The sequence below is a fragment of the Balaenoptera ricei genome, chromosome 16 (genome assembly GCF_028023285.1).
Source record: "Balaenoptera ricei isolate mBalRic1 chromosome 16, mBalRic1.hap2, whole genome shotgun sequence".
In the NCBI taxonomy this organism is placed as follows: domain Eukaryota; kingdom Metazoa; phylum Chordata; class Mammalia; order Artiodactyla; family Balaenopteridae; genus Balaenoptera; species Balaenoptera ricei.
The window spans coordinates 58,740,774-58,759,156 of NC_082654.1; the positions used below are offsets into that span (position 1 = coordinate 58,740,774).

Genomic DNA, 18,383 nt, shown 5'->3' on the forward strand with positions numbered 1-18,383 from the left:
GACCCTTACTTGTTCACCTTCTCGCTGTGAGATCTTGAACACATCTCTTTCCCTCTCTTGTGCCTCTTTTCATTCATCTACAAAAATGAAACAGCTAATAAAATCTGATTTACGGTGTTGTTGTGATTACATAAGATAATGAGATAAGGTGAGTTATTTTAATTAACCAAATCTCAAGATTACGCAGGACTTAGGAGTTATTCTTCGCCTGGATTAAATCTGGACCGAGTAACTTCTAGCACGTTCATTCATTGGTTATTCTGCCAAGTTACCCTGTGAGTAGAGGGTGTGTGTCGAACCCCTCTGGGCATCCGTAGCTCTGAAATGTTGACTGAATGAGAGGATGAAGGGAAAAACAGTGATTTTTAAGTTTATTACATTATTTAAGAGTAAATAGAACAAGGAGAGGACTGAATCTTCCCACACCTTAAGCACCTAGAAAACGACCATTCTTCCCTGGGATGTACCAACAACTCCAAGGGTCTTTTCCTGCCCTCCTCCACTCTCCTCGGCTGAGCCCAGGCCAAGGTGCACTCTTCCTCTCCCAGGCACCCTCCACCTGCCACATCTCAACAGGAGCACCTGGTCCACAGCCCTGCACTCCTGTCCTTCCAATGAGCGTTATGACCTTTTTCAGGCACAGACTGACTCTTGTTTATGGACACTCAATAACTATTTTGGAGTGGATAGAAGGATCAAAGTTTGTATGACTGGGTAGATGGTGAAGAAGGGAAGATGACTGAGTGTTAAGTTGAAGCTCAACTGTCCTGAAATTCTGAAAAGTTCTTTCAGCCTTTCTGAGCTTTTTAAAGATTTTGTACCTTAAAAGTAGGTAGAATCAAAGAATTGCCAGGTTCTACGGACTCAATAATAATAGTTTCACTTTTTGCTTCACGAATCTGCTCCAGAGAAAACCCCTCTTGAACCAAGTAAGTCTCTCTTTCAGAAGGGACACACTCAGGGTCATGATGGATGAAAGGGCACCTGACAATCCAAACTGAATCAACCTTGAAGATCAATGGAGGACAGAGGTCATAGTGCAGTCCACTTCTGTGACAACCACAGGGGCATATCAAGGTGAGAAGAACCACTGAGTGCCCTTTAACTTCTCAAGGGGAACAAAAAATATGCAACTAGAAGACCGAAAGAGGCGGATTTCCCTGGTGGTGCAGTGGTTAAGAATCCACCTGCCAATGCAGGGGACACGGGTTCGAGCCCTGGTCCGGGAAGATCCCACATGCCATGGAGCAACTAAGCCCGTGCGCCACAACTACTGAAGCCCGCGCACTCTAGGGCCCACAAGCCACAACTACTGAGCCCACGCACCACAACTACTGAAGCCCACGCACCTAGAGCCCGTGCTCCGCAACAAGAGAAGCCACCGCAGTGAGAAACCCGTGCACCGCAACGAAGAGTAGCCCCCAACTCACCACAGCCAGAGAAAGCCCGCGCACGGCAACAAAGACCCAACACAGCCAAAAAAAAAAAAAGACCGTAATTCTTCTTTAGAACATAAGATTCTCCAAAAATATCTCTAACTGACTATATATCTATCTCATTTCTATTTTTTTTTAATAAAAGTCAAATGAGTTCCCATTCCACCTCGTCTGGGCCAGGTATTTAGAATACAAGAAAATACAAAAGTTCATCAAAAACTTCTTTACAATAGTAACACCACTCTCCCTACTCCCTTTGAGATGTTAAGAGTTTGCTGATCATGGAGGATTCCAATGAAGATGCCACTGAAACTTTCCCCCTTTCCCCCAAAGAACATTCAGTAAAAGATGGCATTGTGACCAAAACACCAGTATGTTCCCTTCACACACGTCAAGTTAATACTGCAGGATGTGTGGACTGTACACAGCGCCCTTTCCAGAATCGCATCCATATTTCCCAAACCCATCCACTCAGCACTTCTCCAGTTTTTAAATAAATACCATATGCACATGCCAATGAACCCTGCCAGCTCTTCCTGTTGTTTCTCTTGTTTGGTAATTCCTAGGCTTTCCTCACTGGTCAGTTAAACAAAAGAACATTTGAGATGGGAGTACTTTTGGATTTTCTGATCACTGGATTAAATCATCATCATTTGTAAATAAAGCTGGAAAAGTTTCAAGTGTTAAGGTTAGCCTCACAAATACAGGTCATTTCAGGAGGTGGAGGGTCAGTGGACCGTGTGAGAGAGAGGGAAAGGTAAAGTTAGAGACAGAAAAAGAGGAGACAGGAAGAGGGCACAGGGGATGGAAAGACTATCTGAATAAACTATTTTTAAAAATGTGTTAATTCCCCCAGATGAAAATAGGAGAACTCCATGAATAAATGAATAGGAACAGGCCATGGTGTGACTTTCCTCACTGTTCTTTCTGCCCTGTTTGGACCCAGACCTTAACAGGTAAAATGACAAACGCCTCCCATCAGCTGTGAGCTCTGACTTCTAAAGTTCACTCTTCTGAATGACCATAAAAAGACATGGCTTTCGAAACCCACCAGCCAATCACATCCTTAAACTGAAGAGAATTATCTACGGGTTGGCCAAAAAGTTCCTTCGGTTTTAAAGTAAAAGTAAAAGACACATTTTTCATTTTCACCAAGAACTTTACTGAACAACGTATTCACCATTTTGTTCCACTACCTTCTGCCATTTTCCAGGCAACTTCATAATTCCATCTTTCCAAAACTTTTTGTCTTTTTGAGCAAAGAACTGTTCCAGGTGCTTTTTGCAGTCTTCCAGAGAATTGAAATTTTTTCCATTAAGAGAATTTTGTAAAGACTGAAATAAATGGAAATCTGAAGGTGCAACATCTGGTGAATATGGCGGATGAATCAGAACTTCCCAGCCAAGCTGTTAACAGTTTTTGCCTGGTCATCAAAGAAACATGAGGTCTTGCATGTGGTATCCTGATGGAAGATTATGCATTTTCTGTTGACTAATTCTGGACACTTTTCATCGAGTGCTGCTTTCAGTTGGTCTAATCGGGAGCTGTACTTGTTGGAATTAATCGTTTGGTTTTCCGGAAGAAGCTCATAATAGAGGACTCCCTTCCAATCCCACCATGTACACAACAACACCTTCTTTGGATGAAGACCGGCCTTCGGTGTGGTTGGTGGTGGTTCATTTCTCTTACCCCACGATCTCTTCTGTTCCACATTACTGTACAGTATCCACTTTTCATCGCCCGTCACAATTTGTTTTAAAAACCGAACATTTTCGTTACGTTTCAGTAGAGAATTGCATGAGAAATACAGGCAAGGTTTTTTTTTTTGCTTAACTTATGTTAAGTTGGTACAAATGATTTTCAATGCTTGATTTGGATATTTTGAGTACATCAGCTATCTCCTGTGTGGTAAAACATTGATTGTTCTCAATTAATGTCTTGATTTGATCACTATCAACTTCAACTGGTCTACCTGACTGTGGAGCATCGTCCAGAGAGAAATCTCCAGCACAAAACTTCGCAAACCACTTTTGACACATTTGATCAGTCACAGTACCTTCTCCACTCACTGCACAAATCTTTTTTTGTGTTTCAGTTGCATTTTTACCTTTCTTGAAATAATAAAGCATAATATGCTGAAAATGTTGTTTTTTCTTCCATCTTCAATATTAAAATGGCTACACAAAAATTCACCAATTTTGATAAGTTTTTTTTTTTTTTTAATGCACACTATGACAGCTGTCACAATACAGTCTAACAAAATTGTTTCGAATGAAGTTAAAGACAACTAAGCACTACTACAGCCATCTTACGTAAAAACACCAAATGAACATTTTGGCCAACCCAATACTTGGCTTAAAATGATGATGGGCTTTTTAAATGGATGTAGGCACAGCATTCCACTGCTCCTGGCAGGGATAATTTTGCTTCTCACCATTTCCCTCACATTCAGCTGAACTATCTGGAAACACACCTGGGTACCACACCGTCCCCAAACACACAATGCAGCTTTTATTTCTCTAAGTGTCAAAAGCTGGCCTCATGTACCAAAGGACCCCAGAGTGCAGCTGCTACAAGGTTCCCTCTGTCTCTGAGCCATTAAGAAAACACTGAAGAAAAGAGAAGCTTTGGAGATTTCACAAAGCAACCAGAGTCCAAGATGGTCATACTGTTTGGGGTCTTGTGACTCTGAGTCCTGTTTCTAACTGCTACTGCAACAAACAACCACAAATACAGTAGCTTAAAACAGCACAGATTTATTACCTTTGGTTCTGAAGATGAGAAGTCCGAAATGGGTCTCACCAGGCTTAAGTCAAGGTGTCAGCAGAGTTGGTTCCCTCTAGAAGCCCCAGTGAAGAGTTCTTTCCTTGCCTTTGCCAGCTTCTAGAAGCTGCCTACATTTCTTCGCTTATGGCTCCTGCAAAGCAAATCATGGAACCTCTACTTCTGTTGTCACATCTCCTTTTTCCATCTGTGATCCTGCTGCCTCCTTCTTACAAAGATCCTTATAAAGTCCCCACTGGGCCCACCTGCTACTCAAGGATAACCTCCCCGTCTCAGGATCCTTAACTTAATTACCCCTGCAAAGTCCCTTTTACCATGACCAAGGTAGGAAGTTGTGGTTTCATATGCCATGGTAAGGGAAAGAGACTTAGGAAGAAATACATGAAGGGCGGGACTTAGCCCCCAGATATCCAGGCAAGAGATCCAGGCAGGGAATCCAGCATGGCCTGGGCTGAGCGAGGAGCATGAGTTCCCCAGTATGCTTCTGACAGCAAGGAGGACAGAGGGCTACAACAGAGTGAGCGAGGGGAGAAGGTGGGGGGGCGGGGGGGGGGCAGGTGAGGTCGGAGAAGTCCCCCAGGACTTCAAATGCCCATGTAAGAGCTTAGCTTTTATTTTAAGAAAAAGCCAGCAATCAAATAAGCACATTTAGGATTACAGATTTTTAAACATCTTTTTTTTTTTTTTTTTTAAGCTTGCTTCACATACGGACATTTAAAAATTAGCTGCTAAATGCTTCTGTTGGGGAATGTGAGGCATTCTCATAATAATAATAAAAAAGTGCCTTGGGCTTTCTTACAACTGGCTACATCAAAGGATTTTCACTAGTAATTTGGGGACCGTCCGCCTCTGGGTGCCACTGCTGTGATTTCAAAATAGAATTATCTCGTGCTATGTGATTTCTTGAATCATTAGTTTTCCATTTTCTCTTCCTCTTTTCTTTTCATTCAATTTTTTTAGTCCTGCGCTAGTATACACAAGAAGTTTATAAAAAATGGTGGCTCAGGGGCAAAGGGGTGTAGGGGGCAGTTGCTGAAGAAGGAAAGAAGTGGAGCCTCTTCCCTGGGCTGCGTGACCAGACCCCATGGCTCTGTTCAATCAGTGGAGAGTAGGATCTGTCAGGGTGCCCAGCTTTTCCAATACAATGGGAGTATTGTAGGAAAAAGACAGAAGGCCAGGGGGAAAATCAGGCAAAGAGACCTCTTCACAAGACAGTGGACTACTTCCCTTGATTTAACTAAGCCTTTCATGGCAGCACAGGCCCAGAATGAGGGTGTTTTTGTCACTCAGAGAAGAGTTCTTACCAGAAGCCCAACCATCAAGAACGAAGTAGAACCCTGGTCCCACCCCTTTAATTACTTGGCTGACAGCAAGCTCAAACTCTTCAAAATTATAATTATCAACAATTCTAGCTCATTATGCTCTGAACAGTACTTATCTTCAAAGATTAATAATTTTAGCATTATCAAGGAAAAATAACAAAATTACTTAATTTCCTGCTCAGCCAAAGTCCCAAGTCTTTAAAGGAACAGCCTTCAGGTAGCGAGCAAGGGATGCACCACTGGCCCTCGGGGGCCTCCCAGAGTATCATTTATGTGGAGCAGCAGACAGGTGGGCCCAAGGACACCGGAACTCTTGGCCCTCTCACCTGCCTTTCCCCACCTCTGACTTCCAAGCTCAGTGAAGAGAAGAGGCTGCCAAAGGGGATAAGGAGGAACGATCCCAGGGGCTCCGATTCTTCTGGATATTTGGCTCCATGGTCCTGCTATATACCAACATTCCTAGGTCTGCACCATACTGTGGAGTGTCATGTTTTAATAAGAAACAATCAAAAAGATGAGTCCAGGCATGAAGGGAAGAGCAAGCAGGAGACAACAGGAGAAATGAGGACAGAGCATCAGGGGACAACAGAGCCCTGGCAGGGGCACCCCAGTTTGGTTAAGCAAATTGCAGAGCAGATAAAACACTTCTGGTTGCTAGATTTGGGCCATGAGATGCCAGTATGTGACCTTTGGAACAAATGTGACAGTCCTTGAGCTTCTGTGGAGAAGGAAACTAGAGTTCCATTTGCAAAGCTTTCTCTAGGAACTTCAAATTCCTTGGCCCACGTATGATTATTTACATCCTTTCTAAGTTACATTATCTTTGTGAAAAATGTCTCTATTTTAAAGAATCTAAGATAGCCATGTTGATACAGGAGAAGAAATTAAATTAAGGTAAAGACTGCAGGAAATGCCTATTGTAATAAACCCCTCTTTAGTGATTCTTCGGTGAGAAAACACAGGACCACAGACCTGGGCAGGCTCAGGGGGAACCTCTCCTCACCATGGCCAGCAAGGCAGTAAAGGACTCAGCTGCATCCTACCTTTGTAAACTCGCCCCATCTCCTCTCCCCCGTAGTCATGAGGCATCTCCTGCACTGGCTTTTGTGTCTAGCCCTTGACCATTCCAAGATTGTTCCAGACTCAAGGATTTTGATCTAGGACTTTTCTCTGCTGGAACCTGCCCCATATTCCTCACTTGGCCTAACCCTTTTCCTCCTTCATATATCAGATCAGATGTCACCTTCCCCTGGAGGGTTCCCTAACCATCTTCTTTAAGGGAAGAGGCTCCCTACACCACACTCCGGTACCCGCCAGACATCACCTTATTTTATTCTCTTCACAGCACGTAAGACTCTCTGAAGTCATCTTGCTTACTGTCCATTGTCTGTTGCTGCTGCTAGAAATGGACTCCCGCCTGTCTGGTTTTTCAATAAACTAGGGCCAGCTACCTAATTCGCAGGGGTCACGACAAATAAAATTGTGGGGCTTCTTGTTCAAGAAGCAACAGAAGTTTTCTTTTTCTTTTCCTCTGTGGTCTCAACCTTTCAACGTGTGTTTTTTATTTGCTACTTCATATCATGTTTTGACTGTGGGGAAAGTACAGACCCCATCCCCACCCCACTGCAGGTGTCCAGGGTCCTCACCCGGTGACATGGCGTACAGGGCACGCACATCTAACCATGACTCTCACTGTGTCTGTGCCCAGGGTCCCTTCAGGGTCGGAGTTAAGGGGACTAAGTGGTCAAGAACCTCTTCCAGGGAGGCCAGGGGGCATGGGAGGATTCTGAGCCTCCAGCACATACCCCACTGTCCTACGGGACTGCACTTAAAAAATACAGATCCAAAGACAAAATTATTTTTAAAAATCTCAAAATGGCAACCACAGAACATTAAACCTCAAGCACAGTGTCGATGAGTCCAGTCTTGTCCCCAGGATACTGGGGATACTGCCTGGCATGCGGTAGAGAGTGAAAGAATGCATGAAAGCATAAGCAAGTAAATAAACCAGTAATTCCACAAGCCACTCCTATTTTACCTATCTTATGGGCAAACTGGTTTGCTTTTCATGAATGAGTAACTCTTTCTTGAGAGCATACCATCCACAAGTCCTTATACTGGGACCTCTAAGGACATGAGAAGATAAATCAGGAGCAGCCTCCTTCATCAAATCTGCAATCCAGTAGTAGAGCTAAGATAATGCCCACAAACAACTCCTCTATGAGGTAAAGAATGGAAAGTGACCCAAGGTACAGAACGATGGCAACTCAGAGATCTACATAGCTTCAGGGATCACAAAAGGTTTTATGAAAGAGGTGGCATTTGAGTGGGCCTTTTAAAAAGGTATGGGATTTAGTCATAAAGAGAACTCAGAAAATGATCACAATGTCAGCAGAGGGTAAAAGGTAGAAAGCCGGAATTATGTACAGAACAGAGCTCATGGTTCTCAAGAAGGAGGGTCAGGAAGTAGCTTGGATAGGTAGTTCAGGACCAAATACAGAGAATCCTGGAGCCATTTAGTATTTGTGAACGAAGAATTGACATCATCAGGTGGTAATGCCCTGGTATAATAGTTATCTTTTACTGTGTAACAAACTACCACAAAGCTTCTAACAACACATATTTATTGCCTCACAGTTTCTGTGAGTCAGGAATATGGTTACACCTTAGCTGGGTCCTCCTTTCTGCTTCAGGTATCTCACAAGGTTGCCCTCAAGGTATGAGCCAGGGCTGGGGTCTCATCTGAGGCTCAACTGGGGAAGCTTCCAAGCTCACACAGTTGTTGGCAGGAGGCAATTCCTTGTGGATGGAGGGCCACAGCTCCTCACTGTTGACCAGAGACCACCCCCCAGCTGCTTGCGATGTAGGTCTCTCTAGCATGCCATCTTGCTTCATCAAGGCAAGAGAGACCTCCAGGAAGTCAGAAGTCACAGTCTTAGGTAGCCAAGTCATGGGAGCGACAGCCCATCAACATTTCCATAATCCACTGGTTGCAAGCATGTCACAGACCGTGCCCACACACAGGGTGAGGGAATTTCACAAGAAGTGGGAATACGGGGAAACTGGTATCATCAGGGCCATCTGAGAAGTTGCCTGCCATCCTGGGGTAGAAGAGAATGAACTGCTGCAGAGACCAAAGGTGAAGAAACCATCTAAGAGGCTATTACACAGGCCAGGAGGGAAAGAATTAGACCCAAAGAGAAAGGAGTAACTTTAGGGAGAATGGGTATTTTCAAGGGCATTTTCAGGGGTAGAATTCACAGCCCACAGGTCTTGGCAATGAGTTCTAGGTGGGTGGTAAGGGAGAGGAAGAAAGTAAAAGAAGACACCAAGGTTTTGAACTCAAATTAGAATTAGAGGAATAGTTAACAGAAAGAGAAAATAGAGGCGGAGAGACCAGTTGTGTTTGTCCTGGTGGGAAAACAGGGAACGTACCGAAGTGAGCTTCTAGAACACCATCCAATGTGAGCATATACTTGGAAGTGCTGAATTTCAAGAAAGCTACTGAGGCTGTAAATCTATATTTGAGAGTCACCTGCACACAGGTGACAGCTGATGGCATGCGACTGGATGAAGAGGATGGAGCAATCTCGAACTATTTCATCAGCTTGGAATGAGGGATACCTGGCGACTCAGCTCCTCTTGTCTGAATTTCAGCCTTACTTCCAGGCTGGAGTCCGGAAGGGCCTTAAGAGAACCTCCAAGTCAAAACAAAAACTTGACTGTGTCTGTGAAGTCTGCCAAGAGCCAACTGATTGGACCACTGGTCTCGCCAGGAGTTTTCCAGAGGCAGAGAGAGGTCTAGCTTCAGGCAAAAGGTCCCAACAAACACACATATCTACACTGACTTGTAAGTAATAATGATAAGAGGAATAATTTTACACTGCTTCTTAGTATTTTCAAATCACCTATATTATGAATTGAACCTCAGGACCAGCTATTTCATTTTGCAGATGAGAAAACTGAGGCTTGCCCTAGGTTATACAGACAGCACTTAAGACTAGAATCTTTGCTTCCTGAATCCTCACCCAGTGCTTACTTCTTTCCACCATACAAAATCCATGACCTAGAACATGAGTCTAAGATGGATTCGCCCAGCTTTTCATGTACAAAGTCAAGGACACATTTCATTTAATACAAGCAACAGTGTGTACACATACCCCATAGCTCCCAGAGATTAATTAAATTAGGAAGCCCTGAAGACCCAAGATCTCCAAGTAAAGAAATGACCTTGGAATACTGAATTAGATTGGAATAAGAAAACCCTGGTCTTTGTAGAGAAACTCTCCCCTTGTGGGAAACTCAAGTTTAAGGTTAAAGAACCTCAGCTGGCTTCTTGGTTGCAGTTATCTAATGAGGAGCTGAGCAAACTTTCAAGCCAGACCAAAAACCCAAGGCATTCCCCATTGCCAATCCATATCACAATCAATGTTGATTGAATGTCTGAATGTAATTTGAATGAAAAGCATTTCAAAGCACAAAAGTTCTGTTCCCAATAAGTTTAGCCTATACAATCAAATGCATTCTTTCTGGTCCAATCAGCAGAGGCTTGGCAGAATAAAGGTCTTTGGTATGAGCAAAAAAATCCAAGCTTAAATCTTACAATTGCCCCTTTGAGGGTCGTTGACTCGGCAAGTTTTACAGTGGTGTACTGAAATGAATACTGCCTCTATGCAAAGCAACAGGAGGTCACATTATAATTAGAATGCAATCAGTGGAATTGGTTATGGCTTGGTTTTCTTCCTGAAATGACAATCTACGCCACATCTGCCATTACATTAATATTTTCCGCATTACTAGAAGAACAGAGGGAGGGGTTGGGTGGAGGGGAATCTAGTGTCTTTTCACTGAGCAACTGATAGAGTTGTCTTTAGCTAGAAGTCCACATGAGCTAATCAAGGCCCGTGCAGTTCACCTTTAAAATACCCAAACCATCTGGCAGGCTGGCTCATGATAAATCTCAATGATAAGTGTCTCCATTTTGATGTTACAAAGGAACCGCAGACCTGCTCAGTTTTGGCACAGTTGAAAACATCCTGGCAATGGCAGAATAGAACTCAGATGTCCCAAAATAGAGAAGTAAATCATTTTGACCTGAGGGGCATAATATATTTAGAGAAAACCTGATTGTAATAAAAAGGTTGGACTCATCACAGTTTCTGTTATAGGAGTGGTGATATATTTTTTTGGAATACTCTCCAGTTTAGTGAAAACCCTAGCATGTACAATTTAAAAGTCTTCATTCTTTTTTTCCCCCTCCCTTCTTTTTGTGAGTCTTCGGACATCTCTCTCTGCTATTTGTGAACTACAACAGTCTCCCGTCTCTGGTTCTCAGACATCCTGCAGGGCAACTGTTGAGGCGAGCATGCCTTCAGAATGATTAATCCGTTTGCCTTTCAGAGGTCTGTTTTGCTGGGCCCATGGCCACTGCCAAGAAAGGACACACTGTGACCACCAGCACCAGGAAGCAAAGGCACAGCCTCTAAACTCAAGGTTAGCCTGGACCTGCTGCTGAGAGGGAGTTGTAAAATAAATTATGTTGTGTGGCTTGGGAAGGTAGACTTTATGTCAAGCCAAACTTCAGAAACAGTTTATGGAGTGGTCAGTTGGCCTTATTTATTTCATCTTTCCCCCACAAACTTACAAAATTAAACAAACATGAATATGGAGTGTCAAGGGCAAGGTACTAAGACTCCCAATGCTAGCGGCCCCTGCTCCTCTTCCCTGGCTGGATACACAACTCCACCACCTTCACTGGATCTGAAGCTCAGCATGAAGGATCCCAGCCTATGAGAGGGGGGTGGCCAATAAAAACAGGGGCTCCATTGGCTTCAGGTCTCCCGGGGAGCTGCCTGGGACCCTGTGACCGCTGAGTAAAGCACTCTGGTCTGATTGGTTGCAATAGCTTGACCAATTCCCTCCACTGCTGCCTGGGTCACTTTCTGGTGACTAACGGGAAAGACAGATTTCCCATCGGCTCCCTGAGAGACGGTTTGATAAAATGATTTTGCTCACACACCCAAAAGGAGAACCAGAAATAAGCATGGGAGGTGACGTGTCTCCAGTGAAAGAGACTTCAGTCTTGCCCTCTTGATGTCCAGACAAGTTGGGAAAAAAGAGGCGGCCCATCTCTGTCTCCAGAGGCACTTTCCCTGGGTAAAGTAGAGTTGTGTGGAGTCGCGGAGGCTGCTTTAAAACTCATGGGGGCCTGGAGCAGAGAGAGTCTGCTATGACTCAGGCTCTCTGAGAAATGAGTGCAAATAAATTTGAGGCAACTATTTTCAATAAAACTTTAAAATATATACATACTGACAGTCCACGTGGAGGGGAAAAGACACAATAATTTATCGGCTGTTGGCAACTCAACTGGAGACAACTTAGCCCATACCTTCTTGTCTGCCCTGGGCCAAACAACACACATCTAGTTATTTGACTGTCTTCTCATAAGTCAGGTCTAGAGGTGCAGAGAGGAAACGCCCACTGGATCATTGGCATCCCCAGCTCTTTAATCATTTCTTTGGCTCTCGCCCGAATCCCCTCCAGGTCACTGACATCTTGCTGGTTCAGAAGTGTTTAGAAAAAAGCACGATATTTCAACTGACATTCTTGAAGGTTCAGTGGGGGAGTAGAAAAGGGTGGGATGGAGTTCCTTACTCTACTGGGTAAGAGACCGCATCTGAACAGCTACAGCTGAAAGAATTGCACTGTCACTCTCCTCCCCTACCATATGGTCTCTCCCTCTCATATCTGATTTATGACTCTCGATTACCACAGATCCTTTGGCTAGGCTGCTTTCCAAATGTCTTCCTACTGCTGAATGTTTGGGTGCCAATATCTCCCCAGGGAAAAGCAGAGACAATGAATAATGGTGTCCTTACTTCTGCTCCCCACCGCTGCCCCGCCATGCAGTGGTTCTGGTTTTGTTTGAATTATCTGGAACAGGAAACCCAAACTGATTCTGTTTCCTTATCTAATCTTTAAAGCAAGACAAGTTGGGATTACATTTGCCTGAAAAGCAGGTCGATTGGTAAAAAGATACTCAAAAGCCATATATCTAGCGGTGCTCTTGTTTTGTATATTCACAGCCATACTATTCTCCAGTGGTTCCCCCACAAAAGGCTAACAATCAATTAGGAGGAAGGATACAAATTGGAGGACCTGTTAATCAAGTCACAAGGAGTGTGGAATGCCCTCTTTTTCTAGCTCTTCAAACGTGACAGCTTTCAGAATCCTCTTCAATCAGAAATGCCCATGAGTTTCAGGGGAAGAAACAACTGACTCATCAACCCAATCTACCAACTGAGTTCTAATTTTCTCTTTTCACAAAGAATTTTTTGTATTAGGCAGCCCACAAAATACAATAAAACTAAAATGCTGTTGGTGCTATTCTTGAATGATGCGCTTACAGTTCTGTGGTTTATATTTTATTCCCACCAGTTCCATTAAACATCATCTTTTCACACTGTTTTATATAAGATGATTCCTTGATTGTCTGTAAGTGTTGGAAAACACTCATTCATTCATGTGATAAGTAATTATTGTTTACCAGGCACTAAACTAGATTTAGACCTACAAATAGTTTTCAAAGAATTTGACAATCTAGCTAGAATAATCCAATGTAAGTCTTAGAACAAGTGGCAAAAATATGGGAATATGATCTGAACACACACCAGAGAAAAGGAAAGGAAAAGAACATAAAAGGAAAAGAGCACAAATGACTAACTCACGTGGTATGGAAGCAGCACACTTTTGGGGATGAATTAAAATGTACTCATTAGCAACTACTGTTGAGTGTTATAAGGTGACAACATTTGTGGCAGAGAGGTGAAGCCAAAGCTGCCCTCCAGTGAGCCAAGTCTGCATTTCATTTCCACCCTGATCACCCATGTTGAATGGGCAGAGGGGCAGTGACCACATTCGTCCGCTAAAGAAACTACAGGAGAAGTTCCGGCTGAGATAGATGAGCTGTGAATCCAAAGATGCATATTACACTTTTTAAAAAAGCAGCAATAACAAGGCAATTATGAGAGCCAGTCAAGGATACAGTGAGGTGGCATCACTGAGCGGGAGTGCTGAAGGTTTGGAGCTGATCATGGACTAGGCACACGGTTCCATTCATGCATTCATTCATTCAGGTTGGTCGCACTTCACCCCAGAAGGGATTGCACTTGCTTGCTCCTCCTGTAGTAATCTTCTGCGGTGCTTTATTTAACCTCAGTGACGTGGATCTATTCCCCTTTTCAAGGTCAGAAGGACGTGCCCCTACTTCTAAACTCTCCACTGAAACTCTCTCTTTCAGTGGAGAGTTTAGAAGTAGCATGACTGGAACTCAAAAGCCCACTTCTCTTCTTCGATTTGCTCTCTTTCTGGGAATTAAGCCCAAAAGAAGGCAGAAAAGAGATGAATCGCATCTCTTTCATTGTTTGATTGGAATTTTACTTTATTTTATATGCCGTGCGGGGAATGCCTAACACCTCTCAGGAAATGACAATGGGAGAAAGAAAGCCCTTGGGGAGATTAGGCCTTCAAGCCCTTCCAGTGATTAATACATGCCTCGGCACACTCTCACCCAACCAATTACTAAATACAACAAGACAGCAGATTAAGATTAACAACGACACCCTCCCTTCCTAAAATTAATAATAATAACAGTAGCGGAGGAGGTGGGGTGGTGATAGTAGTGGTGGTGGTAAACCTCCTTTTAGTTTGTTGTGAAGAGTTACACATGCCTCCCCCATGCTTGGTCAAAAACACCAGTCTCTTTCCTGGAATATCCTTTCACAGTTGTCCACGATAAAGCTGGGTGAGCTGACTCAGAACTAACACAAGGTCTTCATCCAAGAAGCCCCAACTGGCTGTCGTCCAACCACAGTGTAAATAAACCAAAGCAAGATTCTCAATCCTTAGACAGAATACACATTCTCCTCCAACATGATGCCTGTGAAGAATCTTCGTAAGGTCGATTTTCATCGTTGTGGAACACTTTTTTAATGGCCGACAAAATAGGATTGTCCATGAAAAACAGAAGAATCTTGTCCTTTGCAGAGAGATGAGAGTGATCCAAGACATTTGGGTTCTTAGGTTCTACTTGCCTGCTTTCCTTCAGCTCTCCAAAGGCAGATTCTCAGAGAATGGATTGGAATCTCCCAATGGCCTGGAACTTTGTCTCCTTGAGTGTCCACGTCTACAAGTGGCATTTTTTAAAGTTCAGTTTCTGAGAATGCCTTTTTAAATTAAAATAAGATATCGCGTCCTTGCTGTTGCATCACACCCAGTAACACCCTATTAATTCTGGCTGTGTTGGGCTCTAAATGGCAATTCTAAGGAGGGTATGACCTGTGCGATCTTCTGTCCCAGAAAATTCGAGAGTCATCTTCTAGGACAAGTCTGTTACCTTGACCTAAAGAGTCTTCCAATTTCTCAACCATAAAATGGGGTAGTTAAGGTTGCCTTTTCTTTTCTACTGTGAGTGAAGATGGGATATCAAAACAGTATTGGAGACCAAGCTATATGAACTAGATATATTAATACAAGTCATCACCAGAATGGGCTGTTAAATATACTAAACAATCAACTGAGTTTGCTCCTAACTTATCATCAATATTACTAGAGTTCCTTGTCAATACTCCAACTGTCAACAATGAGACATCATTCTGACGTAAGACTAACTTTAATAACCGAGATGATGGAGAAGATTTTTTTAAAAATATCATTTGTGCCAAAGTACCAAGACTTGGTGGTGGTATAGACTCTATAAACCCACAGATGGACTTTGCAAAGATCTCAAATCAGACCAAGAGCATTTATTCTGAAGAAAATATTTTATTACCTGACCTCCTATCTATTCACATGAAAAGCTTCTTACAACCATATAAGCTTAGGCTCCATGAAAGACAGGAGAGCGATGAGAATAGGAGCTGGGCTGATCCCAAGGCTTTAATTATTTGGATTAAAGAAAGAAGACTGGACCGCATGAATAGCTTTCTGGTTGTTTTATTCCATGCTGAATAAGGTCACCAAGGGAGAATAATTTTCACTACCAAAAATTAGCCTAAACCTTAGTTTAATTTGCATGGCTTTCCACCCTAAGTGTGGATCCTGTCAAGCATAAACTATATTTACCAGACATAATGGATCTTGGCAGGTCAGAAAATTGCAGTTTGGTCTCTATTACACATAAACCACCAATGGAGAAAATGCTACCAGGATTGCCAGTAAAATACATAGTAGGATATCCTTACTTATCCTGCAGGCAGAAACACTGACATCACTTCTGGTCTCCCACAAAGCAGAGGAAGAAGGAAAGAAATTTAAAGCCTCATCAGCTTCTAGTAAAACTGTAGGAGCCTCATCATGGAGAGGGTGGCATATGACCAGACTCCTTGTCTGCAGTTAATAGCACTCAAGGAGCAAGTGAACAACCACCTTCTCTGGAATAAGCTTAAGTTGCTGTAGTGAAAGAAGAATGCTCCTTCCCAGACCCCTAGCTTCCTGAAATTCTGGGGGTGGTATGACATTCTGCCAATACGCATCTCCAGTACAGATGACCTCTATAGGATACTGTTTAGGGGTTTTACTCCTCTTCATAGTTGGCAATTTGTGGATAACTTTATCAAAGAATGGAGTCACTGCAGAGAAAAAGCGTTTCCTTTGGATTGTAACTTCTTGGATTCTAAGACCATCATATGTCAAAAATTCCTAAATGTCTTTCTCTGGAGCCAAGAATACTAACTGTCTCCAAAGGAATATACAAACAGGCCCTAAAATGGAACTCATCACCTCTTCTGAACTGCTTTCATATCTCCTGAAAATCTTTTCCGTGTTGGTACATGTCAGTGAATGGTACTACCATCCAGGGGTAGCATAAAAAGACTTAACAATTAGTGGGCAGGGGGCCTGACCAATCAGAATGGACACTGGCCACTGAGTTGAAGCAGGATCCTAGAGTCAAGAATGTGCCTGACTTCCCAGGCTAACTCACAAACACTTCTGATTTAGCTTCAACCTTGTTGACTGGAACAACAGTCAACTTGGGCTTGGAGTCTGGAACACCATCTAAGTCCAACGGCCCTTAGGCTGTGATACCATGAGGAAGCTACAAGATGTAGGTACTTCAGTCAGAAACCCTGGTCTGTGGGGTCCTCCAAGCCCAGGCACGGCCATATGGGTGTATGAGCATAAGCATTCAAATAATTCCAATATCCAGGCAATTCATCCCCAGCATTCAAATCTTCCCAGCTAAGGCTGCAAATATCGTCGGGGAGTGAAAAACCATCCCCTTATCCTGTCTGAATCCCTAAGCCACAGAATCCATGGATCATAATAAAATGGCTGTTCAGTCCCTAAAGTTTTGGTGTAATTTGTTATGTAGCAATAGAAACTAGAACAGCTATATAAGTGGTTTCTATTTACTTGGTCATCATCATTATCATCATTATTCTCATTATATTATTATAGCACTTAGTAAAATACTTATACCATAAATGTCTACTTACCTATCTGTAGCCCTCATTACATTCTGTAAGCTCTGTGTTTCAGGGTCTGGCACAGTACCAGACTCACAATATACACTAAATTTTTTGTTCAAAGAACTAATGAACTCCTTCAAACCAACTAGATCTCCAGTGCTCTGACACACAGTCTGCCTATCAGTGAAACAAACAAGATGACAGAATAATGATATTTAGCCCAACCATAAAAATCACTCATAGTCTGTCTTACCACACAATGAGAACCACTGCTGATATTTTAGAGAACTTCCTCCAAGTCTTGGGTGTGTTCATTAAATTGAGATGTTCTATTGAGTTTTCATACTTTGTTCCTACCTATAATACCATAAGCATAATTTCATATTATTCTTTAAAAACTTAATAGGCTATCATCTGAATATACCACACTTTTAACCATTTCACCTATTGTTAGATATTTAGGGTGTTTTCAATTTTCCTTAATATAAACAATGAAGAATTACTTTCAACATCATACTTAATGGTGAGAAACTCAAACTTTCCCACTAACATGAAATATAAGGCAAGGATGTCCCTTCTCACCACTCCTTTTCAACATCTTACTGGAAGTCCTTACTAACAGAATAAGGCAAAAAAAGGAAATAAAATGTATAAGATTAGGAAGAGAAATATAAAATTATCTTTGTTCATAGATGCCATGATAGTCTATGTAGAAACTCTTAGAGAATCAACACCAAAAATAAACTCCTGGAACTAATAAGCAATCATAGCAAGGTTGCAGGATACAAGGTTGCAGGATACAAGGTTAATATACAGAAGTCCATTGTTTTCCTATATACCAAAAATGAACAACTAGAATTTGAAGTTAAAAACAATACCACAGGGAATATAGCCAATATTTTATAATAACTTTAAATGGAGCAAAGCCTATAAAATATTGAATCACTATGTTGTTTACCTGAAATATAATATTGTAAATCAACTATGCTTCAATTAAAAAACACACACACACACACAATACCATTTACATTAGCACTCAGTAAATGAAATACTTAGGTGTAAATTCTACAAAATATGTACAAAGTCTATACGAAGAAAACCTCAAATCTCTGATGAATGAAATCAAAGAGGAGCTAAATAACTGGAGAGCTATTCCATGTTCATGGATAGGAAGATTCATTATTGTCAAGATGTCAATTCTTCCCAACTTGATCTGGAGATTCAGTGCAATTCCAATCAAAATCCCAGTAAGTTACGCAAGTTGTCTTGTGGATATCAACAAAATGATTCTGAAGTTTATATGGAGAATCAAAAGACCCAGAAGAGCCAACACACTACTGAAGAACAACAAAGTTGGAGGACTGACACTGTTC

At 42.4% G+C, this 18,383-nt stretch overlaps 1 protein-coding gene across 8 annotated transcripts in view; it reads right to left on the reverse strand.

Moving 5' to 3' along the window:
* The window catches only part of LRMDA (leucine rich melanocyte differentiation associated), a 1,782,822-nt gene that overhangs the window by 712,456 nt on the left and 1,051,983 nt on the right, over positions 1-18,383 (reverse strand). The window contains exon 7 of one of the 8 annotated variants that reach the window (XM_059899185.1): positions 4,274-4,353. The exons of the other annotated variants lie outside the window; for them this stretch is intronic. Coding sequence (XP_059755168.1) covers positions 4,331-4,353 — 23 coding nt within the window. The 3' untranslated portion in view covers positions 4,274-4,330. Of the gene's footprint in view, positions 1-4,273; positions 4,354-18,383 lie in introns of those variants that run through there. 8 annotated transcript variants of the gene reach the window in all.